The 26,773-nt window shown below is 36.6% G+C and overlaps 1 protein-coding gene across 6 annotated transcripts in view; it reads left to right on the top strand.

Annotated features, from left to right (window-relative positions):
* IMMP2L (inner mitochondrial membrane peptidase subunit 2) overlaps positions 1–26,773 on the top strand; it is a 453,769-nt gene that overhangs the window by 291,783 nt on the left and 135,213 nt on the right. For 5 of the 6 annotated variants that reach the window (XM_062609580.1, XM_062609579.1, XM_062609577.1 and 2 more), the window contains exon 4: positions 11,345–11,410. The exons of the other annotated variant lie outside the window; for it this stretch is intronic. In XM_062609580.1, the coding sequence (XP_062465564.1) occupies positions 11,345–11,410 (66 nt within the window). The remainder of the gene's footprint in view (positions 1–11,344; positions 11,411–26,773) is intronic. 6 annotated transcript variants of the gene reach the window in all.

The raw sequence follows: 26,773 nt of genomic DNA, 5'->3' as shown, positions 1-26,773 counted from the left end.
GGGCTGCATTTCCTGCTGCCTGAGATTGAGGAATTCATTTTGGGTGCAACAACCAGAGTAGACTACTGTGGGAAAAGCTGTGAAGCAACTGTTCAGATCAAACCCTAAAGCTGTGTGTATAGCTGTGGGAGAGGTGCCTGAGGACTGGAGGAAAGCAAATGTCACTCCAGTTCTCAAAAAGGGCAAGAAGGAGGACCCGGGTAACTATAGACCGGTCAGCCTCACCTCCATCCCTGGGAAAGTGATGGAACACCTTGTCCTTGGTGCCATCTTAAGGCATATCAAGGATAAGAGGGTTATGAGGGGCAGTCAACATGGCTTCACCAAGGGGAAATCATGCCTGACCAATCTCTTAGCCTTTTATGGGGAAATAACATGGTGGATGGATGATGGCAGAGCGGTGGATGTGGTCTACCTTGACTTCAGCAAAGCATTTGACACAGTCTCCCACAGCATCCTCACAGCTAAATTGAGGAAGTGTGATCTGGATGATCAGGTAGTGAGGTGGACTGTGAACTGGCTGAAGGAGAGAAGCCAGAGAGTTGTAGTCTATGGGGTGGAGTCTAGTTGGAGGCCTGTAACTAGTGGAGTGCCTCAGGGGTCAGTACTGGGACCCGTATTATTTAATATATTCATCAAAGATTTAGATGAGGGAATTGAGTGTACTATCAGCAAGTTTGCTGATGACACTAAGCTGGGAGGAGTGGCTGACACGCCAGAAGGCTGTGCTGCCATCCAGCGAGACCTGGACAGGCTGGAGAGTTGGGCAGGGAACAACTTGATGAAATATAACAAGGGAAAGTGTAGAGTCCTGCATCTGGGCAGGAACAACCCCAGGTTCCAGTATAGGTTGGGAAACGACCTGTTAGAGAGCGGTGTAGGGGAGAGAGACCTGGGGGTCCTAGTGGACGACAGGATGACCATGAGCCAACACTGTGCCCTTGTGGCTAAGAAGGCCAATGGCATCCTGGGGTGTATTAGAAGGGGGGTGGTTAGTAGGTCGAGAGAGGTCCTCCTTCCCCTCTACTCTGCCCTGGTGATACCTCATCTGGAATATTGTGTCCAGTTCTGGGCCCCTCAGTTCAAGAAGGACAGGGAGCTGCTGGAGAGAGTCCAGCGCAGGGCAACGAAGATGATGAAGGGAGTGGAGCATCTCCCTTATGAGGAACGACTGAGGGAGCTGGGTCTCTATAGTTTAGAGAAGAGGAGACTGAGGGGTGACCTTATAAGTGTATATAAATATATAAAGGGGGAGTGTCACGAGGATGGAGCCAGGCTCTACTCAGTGGCAAACAATGATAGGACAAGGGGTAATGGGTACAAACTGGAACACAAGAGGTTCCACTTAAACTTGAGAAGAAACTTCTTCTCAGTGAGGGTGACGGAACACTGGAACAGGCTTCCCAGGGAGGTTGTGGAGTCTCCTTCTCTGGAGACATTCAAAACCCGCCTGGACACATTCCTGTGTAACCTTATCTAGGTGTTCCTGCTCCGGCAGGGGGATTGGACTAGATGATCTTTTGAGGTTCCTTCCAATCTCTCGCATACTGTGAAACTGTGAGAGCAAACTGATCTTCACAGAAAAGGGGAGCACTATCTAAAAAAGCTTGTAAATTGTTTTGTCTGAGGGGGGAAAAAAATATGTAAGTATAGATATTTTACTCATTTGTGCTGTTTACTGTTGGTGACATTTTTGATTTACTTCAATTTATATTTTTTTTTTTAATAAATATACTTGTCATCATGCAAGAGAGAAAGTGTCTTGCAGCTCAGAATCCTAAAAATTTCATGGCAAAAACCAACACAGAAAACCATTGTATTCTTGATAAACTCCTCAAAGTTCTTTCATACCCGCTTAAGTGATCAAAGTCTCTTAGAGCAATATCCTCAGTGATTGTTCAGGGTCCCTTCTGCTATCTGTGAAAGCATACAAGTAGAGGATAATGCAATGAATATCAAATGCAGCACAATGCTTGAGGACCTGCTGACATAGAAGATATTGAGAAAGACTGTCATGTGGAAAAATACTTCCTATTGAATTTCCTATTGCTGTTCTTTTCCAAATCCTCATAAGCAGGTCAAAGGTCCTATTATTAGAAAGATTTCTGTCACAGTAGCCAATCTGTGGTTAATTCAGCATGGCTTCATCTACAGGGTGGACACCTGCAGTTAACTGTGGGAACTGTGGCCATTTTCCCCAAAATACTGTCTAAGCTAAAAGTAGAAGTTGTGAAGGAAAAAAAAACCAAACCAACACCTTAGGTTGGTTTCTTTTCATTGTGAGATTTTTAGCTGTGCACAATTTTATTATTACTGTTCATATTTTAAAGTATATTTTTTAACTTCTGCGAATGGCGTTTTGTAACTGTTGGTTTAAAACACATTTTTTGTTTTGCTGATGTTAGTTCTCAATTTTATTCTTTATTCTGTTATAACAACTGCCAAGTTTTCAGCTACATAAATAAGTTATCGTCAGCATTATTCTTTATTTTTGAAATGTTATTTTATCATATAACAAGTTCCACTGAGTTTAATGTTACACAGCCTGGGAATAATTTATTTCTTTATGTGCTTACTGAGCACATGGAGATATTTAACATTATGTCCTATGAACAGTTGGGTTTTTTTAATAACCATGAATAGAGATGCAAATTTTTTTTTTAGTTAAGCCTCTGTCTTTACCATTTAGTAGTTTGAAGATCATTGATTTTCATTTTCTATATCATGAGTATGAAAAGTGTTTTTATCGCATGTGGCACAATTTTACAAAAATAATTATAATTGATTCAGAATTCAAGATTTCTCTTGGCCTCTGTAGAGATCTTTTAAATTGCTCATTGATTTGTTTTTCTCTGAATTTACATTGACATCATGTCTCTATTCTTAAATGACTTTTTACTAAAGCGTATTACCACTCTTTCTAGAGTATACACTATATTGTTATTGCTCTTTCTTTTACCTCACCATTAGTACTTTACTTGCTTTCCAGTGTTACTTTTAAAAAATCTGCTACAGATACTTGCAAGGTAGATGAAAATATTTTTAGGCAGTTTGTCTTTCATAATTTAATGTTAAGATGGCCAGACGAAGGTGACATATGACTTCCTTTATAGTCAGCAGTGAGAGAGATTCTCCTCCAAAAAGGTGATTCATCCGACTTTAATTGTCTGTTACCTTCTGTGCACTGACTAGAACAGACAGCTTATCCAGAAGGCTTAGTTTCTTGGCAGTAATAGAGGTTAAATTTGAGAAAGTATCAAGCTACTCAGAAATATCAGGAAATAGATTATCTCAACAGAGTAAGGAGGTGCCTGCATTTAGAAAAAAATTATAAAGCAATGTACTTATTGAATTTAGGTGATTTCAAATGTAGAAAAGACTTTCAGATTCTTCAGAATCACAATTTTGTTTCCTAATATCCTGTTAATCCTATCTAAGATGCTGAACTTGGTATCCAATAGAGACAATGTGAGAACCAGACTTCTCAACTTCTAAAGTTCGAGATAATACTTTAATTCCTGAGTTACTGACATTTTTAACATCTATAGATGCATTCAATGCTTTATTCAATAACTTTGGTGGTGTTATATAACTGGAAAAGTTTTCTGGAACCCCATCAGAAAGGAATGATGATCAAACATTGCTACACAATTCATGGTGCATAGTCATAACTAGCATCTTAGGACAGCAACTGATTATTTGATTTTGTATGCTTGGAAGAGTTGCCACTGAACATAGGTCTAATCCCAGAATCAAAGAAGGTATAGAAGGGCATGTTACAACATGTAAGATTCTTTAAAAGTAAGCATAATTTTAAGAATGATACTAATATTTTATGTATAGGTTAAATCAATTCTTTCTATCTAGTCTCACATATGGCAACCTGAGAATGATTTTCAAGCATCTGATTGCATTTTGCAGTTTTCTGTGCCTTTCCCTCTGTTTTCTGTTGCAACAGAAGTAAGCCATATTTTATTTCCATTACAGAGTAGAATATTTGGGCAGCTATAGTAAAGATGAAATATGGTTCCTACAATACAGCATAATAGTTAATGAGACAGTGAGTACATACTGTTGTTGACTTAAACATAGAAGCCAGGTATTCTTATACGTAGATTTTGCTAACATCCTACTTGTTAGATAAATATATATATATATATATATATATATATAAAAAAATATGCTTTCAAAGGTGAAGTTAGAGTTTTTCAGCCCTTTTGGAAAAGGTGAAAATAAGGTGAAATGGCCACTTAAAACAGCAAGTAATTAATTGAGTGTCTCTGTTAACAGGAGGAAGGTCAAGTGTACACACCTATTGTGATTACACAGTCTGCATTGCGAGCAGTTGAGTTGTTTAATCTCAGGGTGGTTACATTAGAAGGCTGAGAACCAATTAAATGAGATATTACTTCAAAATAGTAGCTATTCTTCTGAGTCATTGTAGTATTTTGAGGGTTTTCAGAGCGCCTTGTCATGTAGTTTTGCAGTACCAGTTACCTTTATTGCAGTGAAATATTTTAATTAGTTTTCAATTTTAATCTATTTTTAAAAAATGTTATTTTTTCTTTAGTTAGCTTGCTGAAATTTTTAAATGTTTTTTTTTGTGAAATATATTTGATTTTTTTCTTTCTGAGTTTTTTATGATTTTGTCTTGTATGTGATTCTGAAAGTTTTTCACATGCACAGTTTAGATTGCTGGATCCAAAGTATAGAAAGGCTTGCTTAATTTTGTCAAATGGGTGTTATATGTCTAGGTTACTCTGGGGAGAGTCCATAGTTATCAACTGACACGGATTAAAATTATCTGTGATAACCTTTCAACATCTATGAAAAATGCTGAAAATTTGCTACTAATAATGTCTCATCTAAGGATGGCATGCTGTAGATATAGCAGGGAAAGCTCAGTTGCTTTGGAAGTATGCAGATCTTTATTCTTTTCCCCCAGACTCTTTCTTCATCATAGTCTAGTTTTTTTCTGAATTTATTACCCTTGGAGAGATCTTTACTGCTCTGTTTGAAAATTCAAGAATAAATAAGAATTTAGAGAGGAGCTAAGGAATGGGGGCCTATGAGAAAAGAAGGAACAAGCACGGGTATCCAGGAATTGAAGAGCTTGAGTGAGTTGTTTGCATGTTCTAATTATTGCATGGCTACATGGCAAAGTGTATGACTCCTATACTGAGGCTTCATTCAGATTGTTGTTTTTGTTTAGAGATCAATTAGAATTCACTGTGAAATTTCAAGGAAGCATTATTTTAGGTTATGCTCTAACAGTTTAAGATTTAATAAAATATAATACTACCTTTCCAACAGTGTACACTTGCAATCTGTAATTATTATAAAACAGTACTTTCAGTAAAAACTAAGTAAATTTTTGGCAGTGAGTGATTTTGCTTTTTAATAGAGGTTTGACTAAGAAATGCTAATGCGATGTGGAGTTAAATTAAGAATTACAGGATGTTATTGGAAGTACAGTTTTCCACATTTTTTAAGTATATCTTTTTACACATTTTCTACTGGGGTTGCTGAGCAAATCAAGCATCACAAGGACTTACGCCTAACTAGTCAGTGCAACTGCTGTCTTGAAGTACTATTTTGTAAATTACGGATAAAAAATGGTGAATATTCAAAATGGTTCGCTAAGCCACCAATTACTAGGACTTGAGCCTGCTTCCTCAAATTTAGCTCAGAGGGAATCGAGGAGCAGTTGGAGAATATTTTCCCATGCTCTCATTCTCTGCTAACATTGTCAAAATTGCATATGATTTCTGCATAGTATTTCTATTTGAAAAAAAAGTTGCTTATCAATTCATTCCCTTAAAGTTATAATACTAAGGTCAAAACTGGTTCAAACATTGCTACTGATAGGTGAGCATGGACTCAAGTGGGGTAGAATGCCATTTGGGAAATGCCTTTTTAGTAATTGAAGGAGAAGAAAGACAAAAGAGAAAATAAAATTACTTCAAGACTTTCAATAAATTTCCAGTATTTAAAACAAGCTGCTTTTGCATTATGAGTTTACTGTATAAGATCTTCCGTGATTCACCTATCTTGCTAGGATCTTAGGATATAGGCTAAAAAGCAGTCTTTATAGAAAAGCTTTTAAAAATTTCAGTTTCAGCCTCTTAAGCACGATTTGCTGTGGGTGCTCTTGAGAAGAATGTAGGTAGACAACTCAAAGAATGAAATAAGGGTCAAATAACACATAAAAAAAGTGGAAATGTTATGAAAATTTTATAATTGAGCAAATATTAATTAGCTTCTGGAGCAATTGTTTAAAATTGTGCTAAGCAGTATAAACTAGAGTAGATAAATAATCCAAGTGATGGAAAGGGAAAAGTTTAGGAGCAATATTGTGGTTGAAGTACTCTGTTGCTCAATCAGGAAAAGAGAAAGCTTTCAGAGAATTGTTAGCATTATTATCTGGCAATCATTTTCTAAACAGTGAACTTTACTGATGTCTGTGTTTTTCCTCCTGTCTTTCCCGGCAAATATATTTGGTAGTACTGCAGTCCCAAACTGATCAATACAGGGTTGAACATAGAAGAATGGATACGTGTATAAATTTTATGTATGTATATATAAATACATGTGTGTGTGTATATATGTGTGGTTTCTCTAAGCTCATACAATTAAAAATAAAACCATAAATGTGTCATTTTTTAGGGCTGTCAATATTGAGGTAAGAAGTAGGAAAGATTATTGGTGCTTTCCTGAAACAGAACAAAGTGTCACTTTCTAATGAGATTCAGCTATTATTGTATGCCTCCTAAAGAAACTACCTCTTCGTATGATTTTTTTGATTAATAGTTTGTTTCAGCCTGCAGTACTGGGGATACATCACTGATAAAACCCAAATGAAGCTACTCAACCACTCTTCATCCTCATCATTATTTTCTCTTCATGATGATATGCAATGTCTTCAGCATTAAAAACATTAAAAAAAAAAGGAAATAGAATAATGGAGCTCATCTGCTAACATATACCTTTTAAATTTAGAACTAAATGTCTGTGTAGAGAGGTTGTTGTGTGACTGTGTCCCAGAATAGTGTGTAGGCTGGAGGTTAGACTGTTGTATTGTTGTGTCTTGAAGTACTTGTTGTGGATGATACAAGAATTTCAATTTGCTCTAACCACTGCAATGATCTACCATCACCTCTACTTAACCTTTCTATCTTAATTCCTTTTCAGACAAATGACCAAATGTGAGAGGCTTTAATCCAAAGTTAACGATGTTCTGATGACATAGACATTTGTTTTTTTTTTTTTTTACTGCAGTGGACTTGCTCATCAGTTTTTAGTGAAATCTGGGTGTGGAGGAGGACTATACAGCTGAAAGTTAATACAGAATAAGACAAACATATGGGGTTAAGAGAAAGAGCTAGGATTATTACCAGAAGCTAGTTGTCTCAGGTTGCTTCTGCAGAGTTGCTAAGACTGCATCTGGAAATGACAAACAAAACATGATTCTATGATTCTATGAAACACATACTGAATGTCTAATTTTCCCTTGTTAATTGTTTATCTTAAAACTCTGAATCTGGATTGCGATGTCATGATTCATGTCTTTGTTCATGAGTCTGGGATTTCTGCACTTCACTGTACGTAAATTTAGCAGTTTGGAATAAACTAGAGATTGTTGTTAAGGCAGAGTGGATTGTCCCACTGTCAGAACATATTCCAGACAAAGAGGACATTGCTTTTTTGTTCTGTTATTTGCAGCCAGCTATCATGTGGTCTGTAGGTGAAGTTTAAATAATTATTTTGACAGATAAAACCCAAAATATTCATTAGTTTTGGATGTTACACAGGCCACTGCTTTCTTTTTATGTTATACAGTGGTCATTCTCCTGAGCTGCTTGAACAAAGAGATATTGGTAACAATGAGTTATTCTCAAATTCACTGGCTTAAGGGACACACTGCTAGACTTGCCTGTTTTCCATTTTTCTTCATGCAACAAGGAAAAGTGACTGAGCGGCGAAGAATTCAATCTGCATTTAACAAGTGGGTTTATTTTCTGGAGATGTTTTTCCTAGTGCATTCCTGATGTGCTGCTAACTGCTACTTGTGCATTAATATTTGTAATGTGCTTGAGAGCTTCATAGTGATTCTGTTTCTACTTGCATTGCTGTCCCTAATTCATGCCTAACCAAAAATGTTTATACAAGGTTGAGGAGATACTTTAAGATGTAAGCTTAACTTTTTGAGAGACTAATTTAGAAAATCACTAAGGAATGGTGTCTGTCCTGTGAAACATCAGATAAGGATCTGGCTGGTAAATGTAGGGATGTTTGTTACCAATTCATGTTAATGACATTTATATCCTCTGAATGCCATCATTGGGAGAAAAAAATATGTTCACTGTGTGTAAGAAATCTCATCTGTTACCACACAATATCATTTGAAAGAAATGTGCCTGAATACAACCTTTTATGTAAGGAGAATGAAAAAATACAGTGTAATTTAGGAAAGGTCCAAGCTGGTAAATCAACAGTTTCTATTTCCTTCTGTTTTGAATGACTAGCATTTAAAAAAAAATACTGCTTGTTACGTCACCCAGATATCAGCGTCAGAGAAAGACTAAACCATTATGGCTTACAATATTTGGGGCTTTTTAAAATTCTTTCATTGTTTAATTTGTTCTATATCTGCTGCAAAATTTTATAGACAGAAATTGCCTCTATCTGCATGGCTTTGTGATTTCCTTAATCAATGAAATCCCATTGTTGCAATGAACATCTTTCAGGAACGCATCAATCTCCATCACTTCAGAGCTAGTCTCTTTTACCTCCTGTTCAATCACTGTGGCTGTTGAACAAAACATTCTGCCCACCTCTTGAGCAAAACATTCTGCCCACCTCTTGAAGATTCTGGGTCTAGAAGTGCCAATGTTATTGGCCAGTTTGAGCCTGCCGCTCCCTCTCTTTTCAGTCCTTTGCCATTTTGGTGAATTGCAATCAGAACGTTAGCATAAAGATTATTTTAAAACTATTCTGGCTTCAAATAAAACAGATATTCCTGATTTATAATAACTATCTATAAAGAATTCCTTGAAGTCTTTCTGATAAATTATGTTCTTCAGTTAAATATGTTGTTACAGGCAGAAAGAAAACCACTCATAGAGCAATTACTCATCTCAGATTTAGAGTGAACTTTATTCAAGATCATTACAATTTTTTGCATCAGGAAGGCAAGTTAAGGGAGAGGTCAGTAACTACATTAAAATACATGCATACTAATCAAGTGAAAATGCTTACATGTGGAATTTCAAAGAACTTTTGAAAGTAAGGTGTTTAACCAGAACAGAACTTTTAAGAACTTAAAATTTTGTTTCAATTTAGTCTTTAAAAAATGCTGAGTTCATCACATACATCATGCATTGCTATTTCTGTTACTTAAGTTTTACATTAAAATACTACAATATGAGCCTAAATGAATTAAAAATTAAATCAATTAACAGAAAACATTTTTTGCAAGTATTTTAAATTCATAGTATCTTGTAATAATAAAGGTGTGTTGTTTTTTCTTGACTGTGCTCTGATTGAATATAAGAGGTGGTCAATGCTTGAATGAGTGTGCATTGAAGCCTGCTAGGGAGTATCATCAGAAAGTGCTGTGAATACTCTATATATTTAAATTATATGAGCATCTAAAATGATTAACTCCTCCCGGGAGAAGTATTCTCAGCCTGATAAAGGACATGAAAAACAAGACTGAACTGGAATATGCAACTCTTTGGGTAAAATTAATGCTGAATAAAATATTAATGTAAGTGATTCCATGAGTTGAAAATTCAAGTGATATATAGGAAATCAAATTACGGTCTTTATTCATGTTCACTGTTCCGCACTGCTTTGTGAAAATAGGGTTTCATGCTTGGTAAACTGTAAAGTGAAACTATTTGATACTGTGAAATTCAAAATTATGTTTCTTGAATTTTCCTTTCATTACATTGAAATATAAATATGTCACACACACACACACACACACACACACACAGGCACACGCACGCACACACTCACACACACCCGAACCACTTTTAAAATGTTTGCAATACTTTTTTTGGCTTCATGTGAAAAAAACCTTAAGAAGTATGAAACTTTTTTCTTTTTTTTTTTAACTTTTGGAATTGAAATTGAACTGCAAACACCTTTAATCATGCAGCAGTGCAGGCAAGCTTTTCATCCAGACTGATCTCAGCTTTGCTTTTAGGGCAATCGAGTCTTTGTGTATTGCCACTTGACTAGAGATGAGCGTAAACGTACTGATCAGTGGTGAAGATGACCAACTTTTTAGGAATAAAAGCTGCAACACAGGGTTCTTCCAATTATATATCTAGGAAGCTTTACTTGGATTATGATAGACAGAACCCAAACATCTTTCCTATATACAAGAAGCAAATAAAAATAATTTTTAAATAACATGAAAACACTCTACTAAGGTTGCATAGTTAAATAAACAAAAGTGAAGAATGAAAAGGAAGAGGTAAAATATATAGAAAAGAAAGAAGTTATATGGTGCACGTCTACATTAACCTGTCAGGACTACGATAAGATAACACTTCTTAGAGATAATTTGTCACAAGAATGCTGTGTTTTTCCATGTTATCAATTAAAATTAGTTTGCATTTTACTATTTGTTAATTACTGAAATAAAAGTAATGAGAGATCAAGTAGCCAGAGCCATTAGTACCACAAGACCTGAGTTCAGGTTTTATGACCCCTGGTTTTAATTTCTTAATTTCTAAAAGCTTTGCTTTCTCATAGTGCTAAGTAATGCATGATCAGAATCCACTCAATAAAATGTGCTTATAGGAAAATTGAAGTGAAAACATGGTATTGCATTAAGCAGCTTTGGATGAAGAAAATCTTACAACTTTTTTTAAACTTCCCCAATTCCCTAAATACCTAAATTAGTGATAGATATAAATATAACAGGGAGAAGTTCTTTTTTTTTTTTTCCCCAAAGTGAGTGAAAGAAATGACTGTATGATGGGGAATTCAGGTTTTAATGCATCATCTGTTTGTGAGGTATCCTCTTCATTGGTAGTGGAATATTCTACTTTTAATGTTGTAGAGTGTATTTTTAATGATAAAAGGTTTGTTGATTATTATGGTGTTTATAAGCAGGTGATTTTTCAGCACCTGCTTTCAGTAGTGATTTGCAGTGAGAATGATTACTGTAGATTCACTTCAGGGTGGAACATCCTGATTGATGCTCTATCAAGGAGAACATAGAATCTCCTAATGGATTTAATAGTGTCTATTTTTTTGTGGAATTTCTTTTCATTTTCTTAAAACAACAGGAACATTACTGATTGTATAACCTTATACCCTGTCTCAGGTCTCCTAGAAACCCTGAACAGAAGATCATTAAACGAGTGATTGCTCTTGAAGGAGACATTATCAAGTAAGTATTTTAAGCTTTAGTCTCTGAGTCTTTATAGGAATAGTGGAGCTTTTCAGTGGATTTTAAATCAGTATCCTAGACAACGAGAACTTTCTAGTATTTTCTTTCTATCTATTTTTAACAGGGATGTCAGCATTGTACCTGTCTCCTTTTTAATGAGAGGAGAAGTGCTGCGCAAAACTGCTCACTCTCTCACAAAAGGTACATGGGTGCAAATAATGCGTGTTTCTTAGAATATCTGTGCCACATATCAAGGCAGGTAATTGTACAGCATTTTTTTTCAGTAAGATTAAAGAGCTGTGATCTTTCGTTTAGAGTCCATCTGCTGTTTCATACTGTGATTGGGAAACACTAGCAGGGTGGGTTTTTAGGAATTATTTTCCTCTTCTTTTTTTTTTTCTTTTTTGTTTTTTTTGAGGCAAAGAACCCTCACAGTTGACTGTCTTCGCTGCAGTGTGGGAATCTGTAGGGAATGTGGTGGAACTGGTTTGGAATAAATTATTTTATCAGGAAAAAATATCATAGCCAGAGTAGACTCTAGTTTACCTCAAGACTTGATTTACTTTGATGGATAGACCTTCCTGCTGGGGCTGGGTGGAAATAAAATACTAGTAGATGTAAATCAGGTTTTGTGGGAAGAATATTATTTATTGAGAATTCTTGTTTGAAAATGTTTTTTTCTCCCAGGTACAGAATAGAACTGGCACAGAGCTGGGAGGTAAATCCCTAGTTTCTCACACTAAGATATGAATGACCCTGGGAGCTCTCAGAAAATATGGCAGACTGAGGCTCAATTCATTTAGATAATGATTCTTGCTCTGATGTAGTGAATACTTAAGAAGTACTTGGCAGCTGCAAATTCAGATCAAGGACTTGCATGTGTTCTTAATGAACCCCAGTTAATAGCAGCACTAGTGGGCATTGGGGCTCTATGGACTATACCTGTGTATATTTTTTTTCCCCCTTGCAGTTGGTATAATTTCTGTTTTATCGAAAAATACTGAATCATCTCAGTTTGAGAAATGCAAATAAATTCTGGCATCTCTGTTGAAGCAAAATATCTGAAATAACAAACACTAAGAAGATAATAATTTGATGTTCAAAAATTATGAACATCTACAGTTAAAACTAGCTATCACTTCAAAGAACTAAAAATGGAGGAGTAGTGTATGCTACTGAGTGATGCCTTTTATCGACCTATGTCCTTAAGGGGATACTTATTCCTTGATGTATTTGATATTAGTGCTGTAATCCATATAAGCGGTAAGTATTCATATTTCAGTATTCCTCATTCATTTCTGTAGCAATGTCAGAAAGAAAGAACAATATAAGGCAACTTTGAATGTTACTTCTCACTGTTCTATATTAACATATTTGAATTTTTGAAACGGAGTGTAGTTTTTGATAATGCAAAAAGCATTTAATAACTTAAAATCCAGCTGTAGGAAATCAACTATGCTGTACATTGAAATGCTTAAGACTCTGGACTTTTCAATAGATAAGTTCAATAGAAATAGTTTCAATAGAAAAGTTCACCTTCTGTGGGTGTTCCTGGCTAAATGGACAAAGGTATGGGGTATAATAACTGTGAGATTGTGTGCAGAATGCTGATGAGCCTGTAGGTTGGTGAATCAGTCATGCACACAGGAGACTATGATAATTCTCATTTGTCTTTGGTAAAATATGTTGGATTAATTTACTAATAGAAATATTAATCTCAGTAATTCAGATGTGCTTTTTTTTTTCTATTTGAATGCATGATAATTATCCCACAGCTTTCTGCTTTAACTGTAAAAAGTAGTTTTTAGCAAAAGATAAATTATTGATCTACTTTAGCTTGTTAAGTTTTTATTACATATTATTATCCCTTAATTGTGTATGTGTAGAAAACGTAAGCAATACTTGTCACTTTCCATAGCACTAGGGTAAAGCAAAAGCTTAACTAATAAAGTATAACAGAAAAGCTTGCAAGATTTTTCTAAAATATGTATTATTTTTGTAAAGACACTGCAAGTAGGTATGAACTAGGATATTTGTGACTGAAATGGACAACTGGTAACTGAAAGCATGTATAGAAAATATAAATAGAAGCTTTTGACTCCTACTTGATGTCTGAAGACACTCTTTATTACAAACCAAAAAGAATTGGGTTTGATATCTTGAGATTTTATGTCTATATATTTTTATATGTTGAATTATACCTGATCAGGATAAAATGATGCTCTGAATGTAACTGAAAGTAACATGGATCACATATGAAAAAGCATCTGGAAGTATGGCATTTTTCCCTATTGTTGTTTCTTTTTTGGTATGGGTGAAATGTGATGAATAACTAATGTATACTGACCTTAGAGGAAAATCTGAACATCTTCATTCCTAATCTCAAGTCTTTGTAATGGAGTATATATGCCTGTATAATAAAAACCCCACTTCCTTAGGCCTTTCACTGCTCTGTTGATCAATCAGAATTCCTTCTTACTGAGAACATATCCAAGTTCACTAGAGAAGAGGTGTTTCAGTTCCAGGGTACAGAAAAACGGGAATCATCACTTAGATGCGGTGGGGTTCCAGCACTTATGGGGCTGTTTTGGGTACATTGGTTTTGCAGAGAGGCGGTGGTTATACAGAGAGGTGTTGTATTGGACATTTTATTGGAAAGGTGAGTGTGATGTACAAAGTCTGTTGCTCTGCAAATTTTGTTTGGTGTCATGTAACAGAATCAATACACTTTCCAATGGTGAGTCTTAGAGTCTTCTCTTGTGAAGTAAGATTTGTGAATAATTGTGAGTTGGAAGGTATTTTTGTTTAGTGCTCCATAAGACAGGTGACAGACAATATAGTCTATGAGTCTGCAGTTATGGTTTTGTAGATGAATGAATTATTTTCATTCAGTCTATTTGGGTGCATGATTAATGATAGTTTGTCACAAGAATGTTGTGTTTTCTCATGTTATCAATAAAAATAAGTTAGTTTGCAGTTTACTATTTGTTAATTACTAAAAGTAATTGTCATGGTTTAAACCCTAGCCAGACAGCTTGTTCACTCACTCCCAGTGAGTGGTGCCGGGCTGAGAGCAATTGAGGGCCCCCTCCCCCCACCCCGGGGCTCTCGCCTTCCCTGCTCACGGAGGAACGGGGAGGAGGATCAAAAGAGTGCAACTCCTACGGGTTGAGACAAGAACAGTCCAGCAACCAACGTACAACACAAATCACCACCGCTACCACCAATGACAACAATGATAAGGGAAAATAACAAGGGAAGAGAATACGATACCACCGGCCAAGAAATGAGTCCCACCTGGAAGCCCCGTGTCCTTCCGGGTAAAACTCCCAGTTACCCCCCACCCCGGGCATGACGTGCTGTGGTATGGAATACCTCTTTGGCTAGCCTGGGTCAGGTGCCCCGTCTCTGCTTCCTCCCGGCTTCCCCTCCTCCCTGGCAGAGCATGAGCCTCACAAAGTCCTTGGTCAGGGTAAACATCACTTAGCAACAACCAAAAACATTGGTATCACCAGCACTGTTCCCAGGCTGGAAGTCAAAACACAGCACTGCACCAGCTACCACAAAGGAGAAAAATGACTGCTACTGCTGAACCCAGGACAGTAATGAAAGATCAAATAGGACTTGAGTTCAGATTTTATGACTCCATGGCAGAAAAATCCTGTTTTTCAGTTCTTAATATCCAAAAACTTTAAATAAGGTGAAAATTGTGAAATTTTGTAAACAGTAATGACTGACTTCTAGTTTTTCAAGAGGAATATATGAGATCAATAATAGTCCATTTTTATTGTTCATTTTGTATTTTTCAGATAGTCACACATTAGGGAATACATAGAACTTCTTCACCTTTTGAAATATGCTTTTAGGACTGAAAAATGCTACAAATACACTGGATAAAAAAAAATCTGGCATTTAAATTGGTTTTGGTATCCAGACTGGAAACAAATGGTTTTGTTTCCAGTCTAGATACTAGTCCAGGCAAAATGAGTTTGGTAGTGTCTTGTAAATCCCTGGAGGCATGTAGTAAAAACCTGTAGCAGATAATTTATTTTGAATGCATTAGTAAAATTTTCTCCTCAAAAGAATTTAAAGAATAAACAGAAAATCACTATTTAGCCCTTGAAAATAAATCTATAGGTCAGGTTGCAATGTAGACAATATTGCAAAATATATTTCCCATAGATCAGGTTTTGTTTTCTCTTCTCTGGATTCACAGGAGAATTAACTTTAAGTAGGAAATCATTACAATGGTTCCTGAAGACTGTTTAAATGATAATTCTTCCAAAGAGGCTTTATTTTTTAAAGTCAATATAATCTAATTTGTTAAAAATTAATGTTGGTATTATAACACACTTTGAATAACTTGAAATTAAACTTATTAAAGCTCATTTATCTTAAGTGCTCTAGTGGAAATTCAAAAATCTATAGTAATATATCACAGATGAGTTATGGTGTGCTTTCAGTAACACATACAAATGAAGGTTTATGTGAAGTAAACCAAAACTGGGATTAAACTAATAACATTGAAAATTAAGTCTGTTTGGTAAGTTGCTGAACTAATTTGTTTTCCTTCTGTCTGTCACGTCTGCACAGGTCTGTGGGAGCTTGGTGTGCCAATTCCATTTCTTTCATATAACTGTTTGCTTTTTAATACTGTACCTTGTCTAAGAATGATTTGTGAGCCTATAGAAAAACTGATTTTAAAAATTTTGTCCAGGGATATTATTAGGCTATTTAGGAGTAAATGTTCTAAGGACTGAATGTTTCAGCAGAGTGACATTGCATTTAAGTGTTGCATCTTGCAAAACTGCTTTGAAGAAATCAGTAAGGAAATATTCATTGTTTATCAAAGCACAGCAATGCAGAGATAAATCGTTACATTATTAGGCTGTAGGTCTAAACCAAGCCTCAGTAACTTTTCCACTTTTACTGCAAGTTCCATCATTAAATTGCAGAAACTATTGCCACAGAAAGTTAGAAATTATAAGAGATAATAAGGGATTTGGAAAAGGAATAGAGAATTAATAGAAATAAAGCCTATCAACAGATATTAAATGCAGCAACCGGAGTATGATCTCATGTTCTCCTGTTGCCCAGCTCTTGCAAGCTGTTATATTTCTTCCAGTCAAAGATCTCATACTGCCTTAAAATATAACCAGAATCTGGTCATTCTGTTCACTTGTTGGAGAACACTTTCAGCTTCAAACAAACTGTTCACTGCTCCATGCAAGTGTTTGGTTGCCTTGTTTTTCCTCAGAGAGTAGGTGTTGTCCAGTATAATTTCAGTCTAAAAAAGACAAACAAAAGTTTTCTTACTGTAGTTTTCACTGAACCAGCTCAATTTCATCAGACAATTGCAATTTTTTTTTCACTGAGGACCAAGGTTGGCTGACCAGCAGAACAGCTGTCTTCATACAGAGACTCTACTAATTGATAGCAACTTCTGTTAGATTGTACCAAAAACTTACTGCCTGACTCTAGGAAGCAGAATAGCTTTCAGAAAAACTCAGACTTTGCCAGTGTTGTGACACACAAATGTCTATGGGTAACATCTTCAGGTCAGCCACCTGGCAGGAATTGCATCCAGTCGTTTTCCATTTAATCACACAGAAGTAATTTTATGTTCACTGGTGCTGTAGTAAGAGTCTCCTCCATTCCCCTGCCCCTTCGCTGACCACCCTGACATACACACAAAGATTTTTGGTAACTGTTCTGAGGTACTGGTGATGTGGTAAGGTACTGCTTGTAGTGGCTGAAAGTAAGAATAAAAAAAATGGATTATCAGTAAAAGACATCAAGACTAGGACTCACCAGTTAATCATGTTACAGAGAGTATGTTTATGGCTGTCTCCTATTCACTTCTTTCACAAAGTCCAATGTCTCTGTCTTTGGGTTGTGAGTAGAGATCTCTAAGTGTGGAAACCCAAAAAGAGTTTTCGTGAGACTGACAGAAATGAGAATTGATTGTACTGTACACAAACACAGCCCTGTTCTCAGAAATTACAAATTTTGGAACATCTTTCCTTCTGACTAATTGCAGTCTTCATATTGTTCTGTCTTTGTATTCCAAAATATTTTTATTTTGTGGCCATATGCACAAAATTCACATCTCACAGGATTTATGTGGTTTATTTTGCACTACTTACTGTTAGGTAATGATTTGATTTTTTTAAGCCAATGAAAGCTTTCATAGTTTCCAGCTGTACTGCTCTGTCATGACTTTTCAGCATTGATCGTATCCTTGCAGGTCTCCTAAATAGAGTTTCCATCGATCTATTTTGGTTCCATTTACATATGCAGAGTTCTTGCATGACTGGACTCCATTTCTGTAAATGCAATTGATAGGAATCTATATCAGTACAACATCTTTGAGCTATAAAAACAATAAAAACTGGGATAAAGATTTTATGTTTATAATGGATTTCTAAGGCTCTGTAGATCTTTAGGTCCAGTAATGAAGGGCTGCAAAGCTGGATTTCTAAACTTCTGCATTCTTCTCACTAGTTGTAAAATATGGAGAAATGCTTTCCCTTTGCGTTGTATTTCTATTGCCTAATAAGGCAATCAAAGGAAGGCGCATGAAGAGACAGAACAAGAATGGAAAGTTGAATATCAGGAAAAATTGTATATATGTGCTATCTTTTGTTTTCAGAAAATACAGGCAAAATAATTCTCACAAAGGTAAAAATATAAAAATGCAGAAAATTAAAAGACATAATTTTCCAGACTAATTTTTTGTTTTGCTTTTTTTCACAATGGAGAGTGTGAGTTTAAATATATATATAGATGTATTTACTCATTCCTCCATGCAGTAAGGTCTTCAGTCCTTTAACATCCATAACATTTTAAAGACATATTTTTTCTTAAGAGTACAGGTAAGATTGCTAAAAGACCATGTCTCATGAATACCAATAACATTTCCCTGATATTTCATTTGGTTTCATTTTTTCAAAATTTAGTTCTGGAACAGTGACAATGTAATTTGATTTGGTGAAATAGTACAGAATTTTCAGTGTTAGTTTCTAGAAAAATGAAACAATGTATCCTATTACCTCTGACGTAAGGAAGTTTGATTTGGACAACACTAAGAGACAATAAAAGAGAGACCATCAGTAACACTAGTTTCCACAGAGCTACTATTCAGACTAACCCTGCTACTAACATTGAGTATGCAATTGAAATTGCAGTGTGTACTCAGCTATTCTCTATTAGTGTGTATCTGAGCCAAGACACAAATGACAGCTACATCTACAGGAGAGAGAAAGGCTTTTTTAATTATTTTTCTTCCTTTTTTTTTTTTTTTGTTTAATTAGAGAAGCAGCACTCTAAAATGCAAAAAAGCAGCATCTCCTTTAAGATTGCATATCTGTGAGCACTGTGCATAACATGTCTCGGTAATGCTCAAAGGCTATTTTAATCTGCCAGAGTAATAAACAGTGGGGAACGTTTAAATGCTCTGTAGGCACCTTGTAGTAACATTTCTGGTGGTTTTCAATAAATCCCTGTAGTTATGCAGCCTGTTGTTGTGAAGTATACTCCAGTATATGCAGAAGTGTATCTGCAGACACTTAACTGCCAGCATCAGCTGTAGCTGTGAGAAGTACCGTTCTAACTTGTGCTAATATATATTAGAGAAATAAGGGAAAACAGGCAGACAAGCACTTTATGTCTTTAGCATTGATAACTACACAGATGGGGAACAGAAATCTGGGAGAGGAGTTGGTAAAAGTACCATTGAAGTATCATGGCTGCACTTATACCAGCACCCTAGAGTATGTGACTTCTGCTGTTTTATCCCACCGTTGGTCAGTTGTGACGTTCTGTGCAGTGACAGTATCCAGCAGAGTTTACTTCTGACTGGCTTCCATGTGGTGGACACTGAGTGGAGACCAATGCAAGAACGGATAATACTACTAACAGGCAGGTTGTTATTTTCTATTAACTTATTTCTAGGATGTTAAGGCTTTTGATGGGAACGGAGCTGTGATACACACAAATGCTGTTTTAGGAAACAAAAAAACACCATTGTAGCATAGACCACACATAGACTTCAGTGTCTGCTTTGGGGCAAGAAACACATCTGTAATCTAGAACAAGCTCAGCAGAGGGCCTCAAACCCTCAAGCTGGTCAGGGGCTGCAGCACTTGCCCTGTCAGCAGAGGCTAGGGAAATGGGACTTGTTCAGCCTAGAGAAGAGGAGGCTTTGGGGTCACCTAACAGCAAGCCCCCAGTACCTATGGGGAATTTAGCAAGAAGGTGGAGCCAGGCATAGTGGTCCAATGAGAATAACTTGAAACAAGAGAGGTTCAGACCACACAAAAGAAGAATTTCCTCCATGACAATGGTCAGATAGTGGTGCAGTTGCCAGAGAATCTGTGGTCTCCATCCTCACAGGTGTTCAAGACCTGGCTGAATACCTCAGTAACCCTGGTTTGGGCAGGAGATTGAACTAAGGACCTCCAGAGGGCCCTTTCAATCTGAACTATCCTGTAATTCTATGATATCAAATACTAATTTTTAAATGTGTTACATCACATTTAGAGGAATGTTAGAAGCTTAAACAAATGCCATGTATTCATCTCACTTAGGAGAGCATGTCTTTTGTAGGCATTTTTCTTTAAAGAAATACATATGATTTCTGTTTCTTGAAGCTAATTTGTTGCCAAGACATCAGATAGATAGAAAAGAAATGCATACAAGTATAATCATCTCAATGGGAAGTGCAGTAGGTTGTCTATGAAGATATTAAAAAAGTGAGCAGCAATTGAATGAAATGCACTAACTTCTACAAAATCCAGTAGTTAATAAAATGCTTTCATGTATTTTAATTTTCACAAATAACTTCCTTTTTTGCTTTTTAAGCTATGGTTACAAATGTCATTGGTTGTCTGAAATTTGGCACTGAAGTCCATGCTTAGTCATTGAATACAGGGTGTGTTTATTAAAAATGGTCTTTATCCTGAGCAATTTTAGGACTTCACCTTCTCAACATTTAGATGTTTGTTAATTAGTTTCTAGACAGAGATAATTGAGCTCCATTTTAATGTTGGTGCTCTTCTAAATGTATTACATTAAAAACTCAGCGCGACAAGAGCAAAGCAGGGATAGGAGTAAGGAAATAGTATTAAACCCATTTTATAGAAGGGGAACTCAAGGTGAAAGAGGTTGTAGGCTTATGCTCCTATAAGAACTTTGCAGAACAGCCATTAACTGAACTTCCTGGGTTCCTTATCCCAGAAAATGAACAATAAACTCATGTATTTGTCAGCAGCAGATTTTTCTAGGTAATTCATGCACTTTCCTCCTGTACATTGAAAGGACAATTTTTATTGATGCTTGAGCAGTACTGGGATCAGGGATATTTTTATGGTTGAAAATTGAAGGAAAACATGCTGGAACAGAAGAGATTACTCTGAATAATGTAAATAAATCTTACTGCTTCTTTCATTTTACAGCAGTGCAAAAGTCCTCTCTCTGTCTTACTTTAATACATTTAGGGTGCTGAACTCAGCCAGTGGCATGGTGAAAGAGTTGTATTCACCTGCCATTAGTGAATGGAAAACTATTTCTCAAACTCGACTCAGTGGTTTTGGTTTTTTTTTGTTTTTTTTTTTTTTTTTTCCTGAATTCCTTTGCCTGCTTTGAATGAAGAATTAAGCGGAATTCTGTTGATTTCAATTCAAGTAATGGTCAGGTAATTGCAAGTGGCTGACTTGGTAGTTTTTAAAATATATTGTTTTTCTCTGCTGCTGTTCCATTTCTACACTCACACACACTTCCCTCCTTCCTGCCATCCCCCAAAACTTGAGATACTGAGATACTCCTTGATACGATTTATTTAAGCTAACCATGTGCCTGATGCTACTCCAGTCTAACAAAGATTTATTTCTATCTCAACTCATGTAGGGAAACAACAACAGTTACCTCACTTTTGACAATAAACAAAAAATCATAGCTTGCCTCCAAAGCAAGTTCCTCCTGAATGCTCATCTTTCCAATGCCTTTGGGACCCAGGCTCCCTTTTGGAGCTGCTGAAGGCAGCTTAAGTGAACACCATGTACTTAGCATTTTAATGAGCTGACAGGGACCACATGTTTGCTGATCAACTCCAGCTGAAGCACAGTAACTTCTTAAAATGCACTGATGCTGTCATTTATGATCATCTGAACATACTCTGAGAGGATCAGCTGGTATGAACCATCTTAGCTCTGTTAATGTTAAGGGAAATAGGCCAATATAGCCTAAATTAAAAACTGGATAAAACATATTTTGAAATAAGAGCTTACGTAAAGAATGCAAAAAAAGTCACCTCTTGAAAGATTTATAATTAATTTTATACACTTCATATTCTTCCACTGAGTGGAGTAGTGAATACAGGATTAGAATGAACTGATAATGCTTTATTTTTTTTTTAATTTAGAAAAATACTGTAAAGTTTCCTATTTGTTTGCTTTTCTTCATTAGATTTACAGCCTGACAAAGATTTTTAGTGCCAATGTATATTTTATAGCACTGTTTGTCAGCCGTCATGGTATTTGCCTATGTTTTAATTTGAAAATTTTGAAATTATTGTGTTTGTTATTACGTAAAGCTTGCAAATATATGTTGGCAGAAATATTAATTGTAAATTGTTAAATTAAAAAGATTGCCTCCATAGTTTTTCACTGCAAACTGATCTTGAAATGTGGGCTTGAATAGTTCACAGTAGCAGAACTAATAAGGTTTTGAAATTGATCACCGTAGCGGTTATGAGATTCAAATGAGAATGGGGGGGAAATTACTATTATCTTTTTTCATTATTATAGAACCGACTATTGTTGACATTCTGCTTCTGTGGAGTAAATTGTGTGATGAAACTGTACTGTATTTCGGGTATAATGGGTAACAAGTCATTAAGCAGGGTCTCCAGCATAGGGGAGCCAAAAATACTTTCTGTTTTACTGTAGTCTGTTGGCAGTGAATGCACAAATAATTTCTGCTCACTGACCATTATGCCACAAGCTTTTTAATATGCAGCCAAAAATATGTTATGATAAACTGTATGTCATGTATTTCTAGAATTTCAGGTATATCCCAGATAGCATTTCTAATGACCATGTTTCAATTTTGTATATATAGCAATAATAAATTAGTATTTAATCATTTATTATAGCATGAAAGGGAACAAGTGATAAATGCTGAAAGACTGTGATAGGATTTGCTATAATTGAAAACCAAAGCATAGTGCCCTACTAGTAGAAGTGGGAGTCTAGTAACTGATGGACCTCTACAAGAGATAGAATAGAATAATGGATGAGGAAATCAATAAACGGATTAGAAATAGGTACGTACCTAAAAAAAGAAAGGTCACCTTTAATGGACTTCAGGGAACTGACTTGGTGATTGGCTAAATTAATCACAGTTCCACTGCTAGTGCAACTTTCTGTGCAAAAAAACCACCCCAAATTGCCAATGTGCAACATATTGGAAACAGATGACATATATAATTACAAGTAGAAGTATCATGTGTCTATTCAGGGGTATTATGGAGCATATCTTGTCATATTTCTAGTATATTATATGTAGGTATGATCATATTTAAAAGAAGGATTTAGATTTCTAGCAATAAAAGTCATTCTACTGTTTCTAAAGCTCATGCCGTAGTTAAAACTGTAATTAAACAGGTTTTCAGAAAAGGGGAATAGAGACTAAGTTCATAAACCAGACTGATACAGTTTGCAAATGAAGAAGAAAGCTAATTAAGCCAAGCATAGCAACACAATATTAATTTTTAAAAACACTTCAAGCGTATTTGTAGTAAATCTTGCCACAGCTATTGCATATTTCCTAATGAGTTGTTCTACAGTTTGGATTCAGCATCTGTGCTGCCAACACTCCATAGCCAGGTAAAAACTTGTATCCTTAGGCATTGTGCTGATGTTTATTTCAGCACAATTAACTCTTTGAGCCCCATTTATTGAGGAGAGGAGGAGGAGAAAGCTACAGCAGTGGCCAGCTGGAGAGCGAGAGACTAGGATATCTCCAAGCAAAACTCCTTTTTCCATAATTTTGTCCAATGACACAGGTTTCCCCTGAACACTTCCCGTAGTGGCTATAAAGTTACAGCAGGACCAGCTGGGTGTCCCAGGTCGTTTCTCTTAACACGTTAGTGCTTATGGTGATGACTGCAGCACACTGATCAGGTGCAGATGTTGCACTCATCTAACTGGTTGTGAAGTCCTGTGCATGTGTGTTTCTGGATATTACTTCTGGGTTATTTATATAACAGTTATCTACTAAAAGTTACCTACTAATCTTTACATATTTTGACAATATAGGCATAAACCAAAAACTATGAAGTGAGACATGAAAAAGGGGTGGGAGGAGAAAGGGTGACTTCAACATCAGTCATAATCTGTTCCCACAAGGAACCTAACATCAGAGACATCGCAAAGTCTTGTAATACTATGACACAAAGACGTGAGGACAAGAGCATTTGGGAGTACATGGTAAAAGGATTGCCACAGCAGCCTTGGGATATGCAGTGAAAGACTACAAAGGCAAAAGCAGACTTTGTGTTACAAGTGAAAGGTTACAGGGCTGTAGAAGGAAAGCCCTCTATGTTACAAACCTTAAAGCACAGGGAGACATCTGTACCTTTCATTTGTTTGTGAATAATGTGAATTTTTATGATGGCAATGAAAAGGGAAAGCCAAACAATTTCAGGTGTAATTTGATACTCATTATTTAATGTGAAGACTTAAAAAGCTGCATGGGCAGAGCTAACATTTACAGTAGAAATACCTGCATCAACAGTTAATCAGCTGGAGTAGTGCAGTATAGTGTAACTCATCCTATAACACCCCTTCTTTTATCTTATTTTTTATGGAACATTTTATGAAATTATGCTTCTGTTCTACTCCCTCCTGCCCTTACCCCTGTGCTTATGTATCCTCTATACAACTTTGCGTCAGGTCTAAAGTTAGTCTGCAAGAGCCTCTGCATAGGTAATTGTGCTCTGTCCCTGTGTGTCCTTTGACATACCTAACAGGTTTTGAGGAGTTTTTTAGAAATATTTGCAGTTCTGTATACACCATCCGTATTCCTTCATATACAGGCATGTGAAGATCATTTTGAACATGCCAAAATATGCTAGACATCTACTCGTTGCCCCACAGTTGTCTTTTACTAGAGTTTAAGAAATTTGTCTCCTCTTTTAGCTGCTCAATTCTCTTCTGTTTTACTTAACTGTTAGATGCTGACCTGTTTCGAGGACAAGGGTGAGAGATTAGCATATGCTACTGAAGGATGTTTTTGCCTTCTTCTGTTAGTGGCTACTACTTTAGGTGTTGAAATAAAGTATTTCCTGATGTGAGCGCTTTCCATGTTGTATTCAGTGCTGAGAGAAAATCATATAATTAATATTTGAAATTTTTGAATCCAAGGTCTAGAATAAACCACTGATAGTTGAGTGATGAATTTAAAAGGTTTTTCTGTACAAGCTTTAATTTCCAATGGAAAACTGTAAATTTTACAGCCTTTGTAGGTGGGATTCAGTTACTTAAACATACCTGTCTGGTGGTATTTCAGATATCTTAGTTATCCTGTCTGGCCTTATAAAGTACAGTTTCAGAAAGGCACAATTCTCCTGAACACTGTGTTATAGCTGCCCTTGTCGTGATGATGTCTCAGTAGACTGCCTAAAATACTACCAGTCACTTATGTGTAGGCACACGAGTCACTCTTCATAACAGATTAGATGGTTCATGAGAAGCAATTAAAAATATCATGCTGAAATTTTGGCAAACATCCAGAAACCTTTTGGATCTTAAGTCTTTGAGTAATTTGCTGTGCATATATTGTTCTTTGCATTTTCTTATGTGTATGCTAAGGTAGCTTAAGGATGGTGTACATCTTTGGACTGTAATACCTTTAACAGCAGTGAGTGAAAAATAGTTGTATTTGAATCATTCCTTGTCTTCCAAGTATTCTTACTGGCTGATATTTGAAGAATGGTCAATAATAGAAGAGTATCCCTGATCTTAAGGTGTATGTGACCAGTTTCCAGTGTAATTGTTTTGTAGAAGTTATTTAACATATGATTGCTGGGATAGCTGCTTTATTCAAGAGAAGAAATCTGTATAGAGAACTCACTGTGGCAGCCTGCATTGAGGACAGAATGTGATAAGGTGCTATTTTTGCTAAATTTATAAGTCCTTCTAAATATTTTATATAGTGTACATGGATTTTCAATTTGGATATAGAATACATACTGTCGTGGTTTTTCTTAACAGTTTTCTATTGCTGTTAGTCTTCTATCAGAAAGAAATTACAATGCCCAGGTATTCAGAGTTCAAATTCCAGTCTTTTCAGTTTCCTAAGTTTATTGAATCTCCACAGAGGCCACCCTTTTCCCATGAAGAAACAAGGGAAGAGAATACATCATCTCACCACCAGCCAACCGATAACTCGCCCCCCCAGCCCGACCAAGCTCTGACCGATACCTCCTCCAACCCTGCAGTCCCCCAGCCCTTCCGGCTAACTCCAGTTACATCCTGGGCATGACGTGCTGTGGTATGGAATACCTCTTTGGTCAGTTTGGGTCAGGTGTCCTGTCTCTGCTTCCTCCCGGCTTCCCCTCCTCCCTGGCAGAGCATGAGGCTCACAAAGTCCTTGGCCAAACCAAAACATCGCTTGTTATCAGCTCTGTTCCCGAGCTGAAAGTCAAAACACTGCACTGCACCAGCTACCAAGAAGGGGAAAAATGACTGCTACTGCTGAACCCAGGACATTATCCACCCCTTATTCCATACCATTCACGTCATGCTCAGATCCCACATTTTCAATATACCATCACTCTTATCTCAGTGCATGGACCAGTCCCTATAAAGCTGCTGAGTCCATCTGGTCCATGATGTCAGGCTCCATCTCTTGTAACAGTCTTCCAGAGCAGGAGAGACTGTGTGCAGTGTTCACACTCGTGAATAACCTGGGCAATAGTGTCCATTGCTAAGTCCACCCCTCGATCATGAGTCCATCTCTGTGTTGCATCTCTGCTCTGATGGCCTGAAGTGCCATGGGCCCACCAGGCTTAAAATAATTCACTGTCCCCTTCAGCAGTTTCTGCAGCTTGTTGCTGGGGACTCCATACAGCTGCCTTCCATCTCCAATGCTTCCAAAGCACTGGAGGGGCCCAGTGGACTAGATACTTGCCCATACTGTCCCACACACCCTGCCACTCCTGGCTGTCCAGCCTTGGGGAAAACCTCTTGGTCCCCCCATATCCTCGTCTAACCCCAGACAAGACCCAAACCTGACTCTGCTTAACTTTTGAGATCAGACAAAATGGTCGTGGGTAGAACACAGCCTGTGTGTGTGCCAACA

The sequence above is a fragment of the Pezoporus occidentalis genome, unplaced genomic scaffold (assembly GCF_034315485.1).
Source record: "Pezoporus occidentalis ecotype Australia unplaced genomic scaffold, CSIRO_AGI_Poc_V1 ctg14, whole genome shotgun sequence".
NCBI classification, from domain to species: domain Eukaryota; kingdom Metazoa; phylum Chordata; class Aves; order Psittaciformes; family Psittacidae; genus Pezoporus; species Pezoporus occidentalis.
The sequence above is the reverse complement of the archived record's forward strand: the minus strand, read 5'-3'. Positions and strand labels throughout refer to the sequence as shown.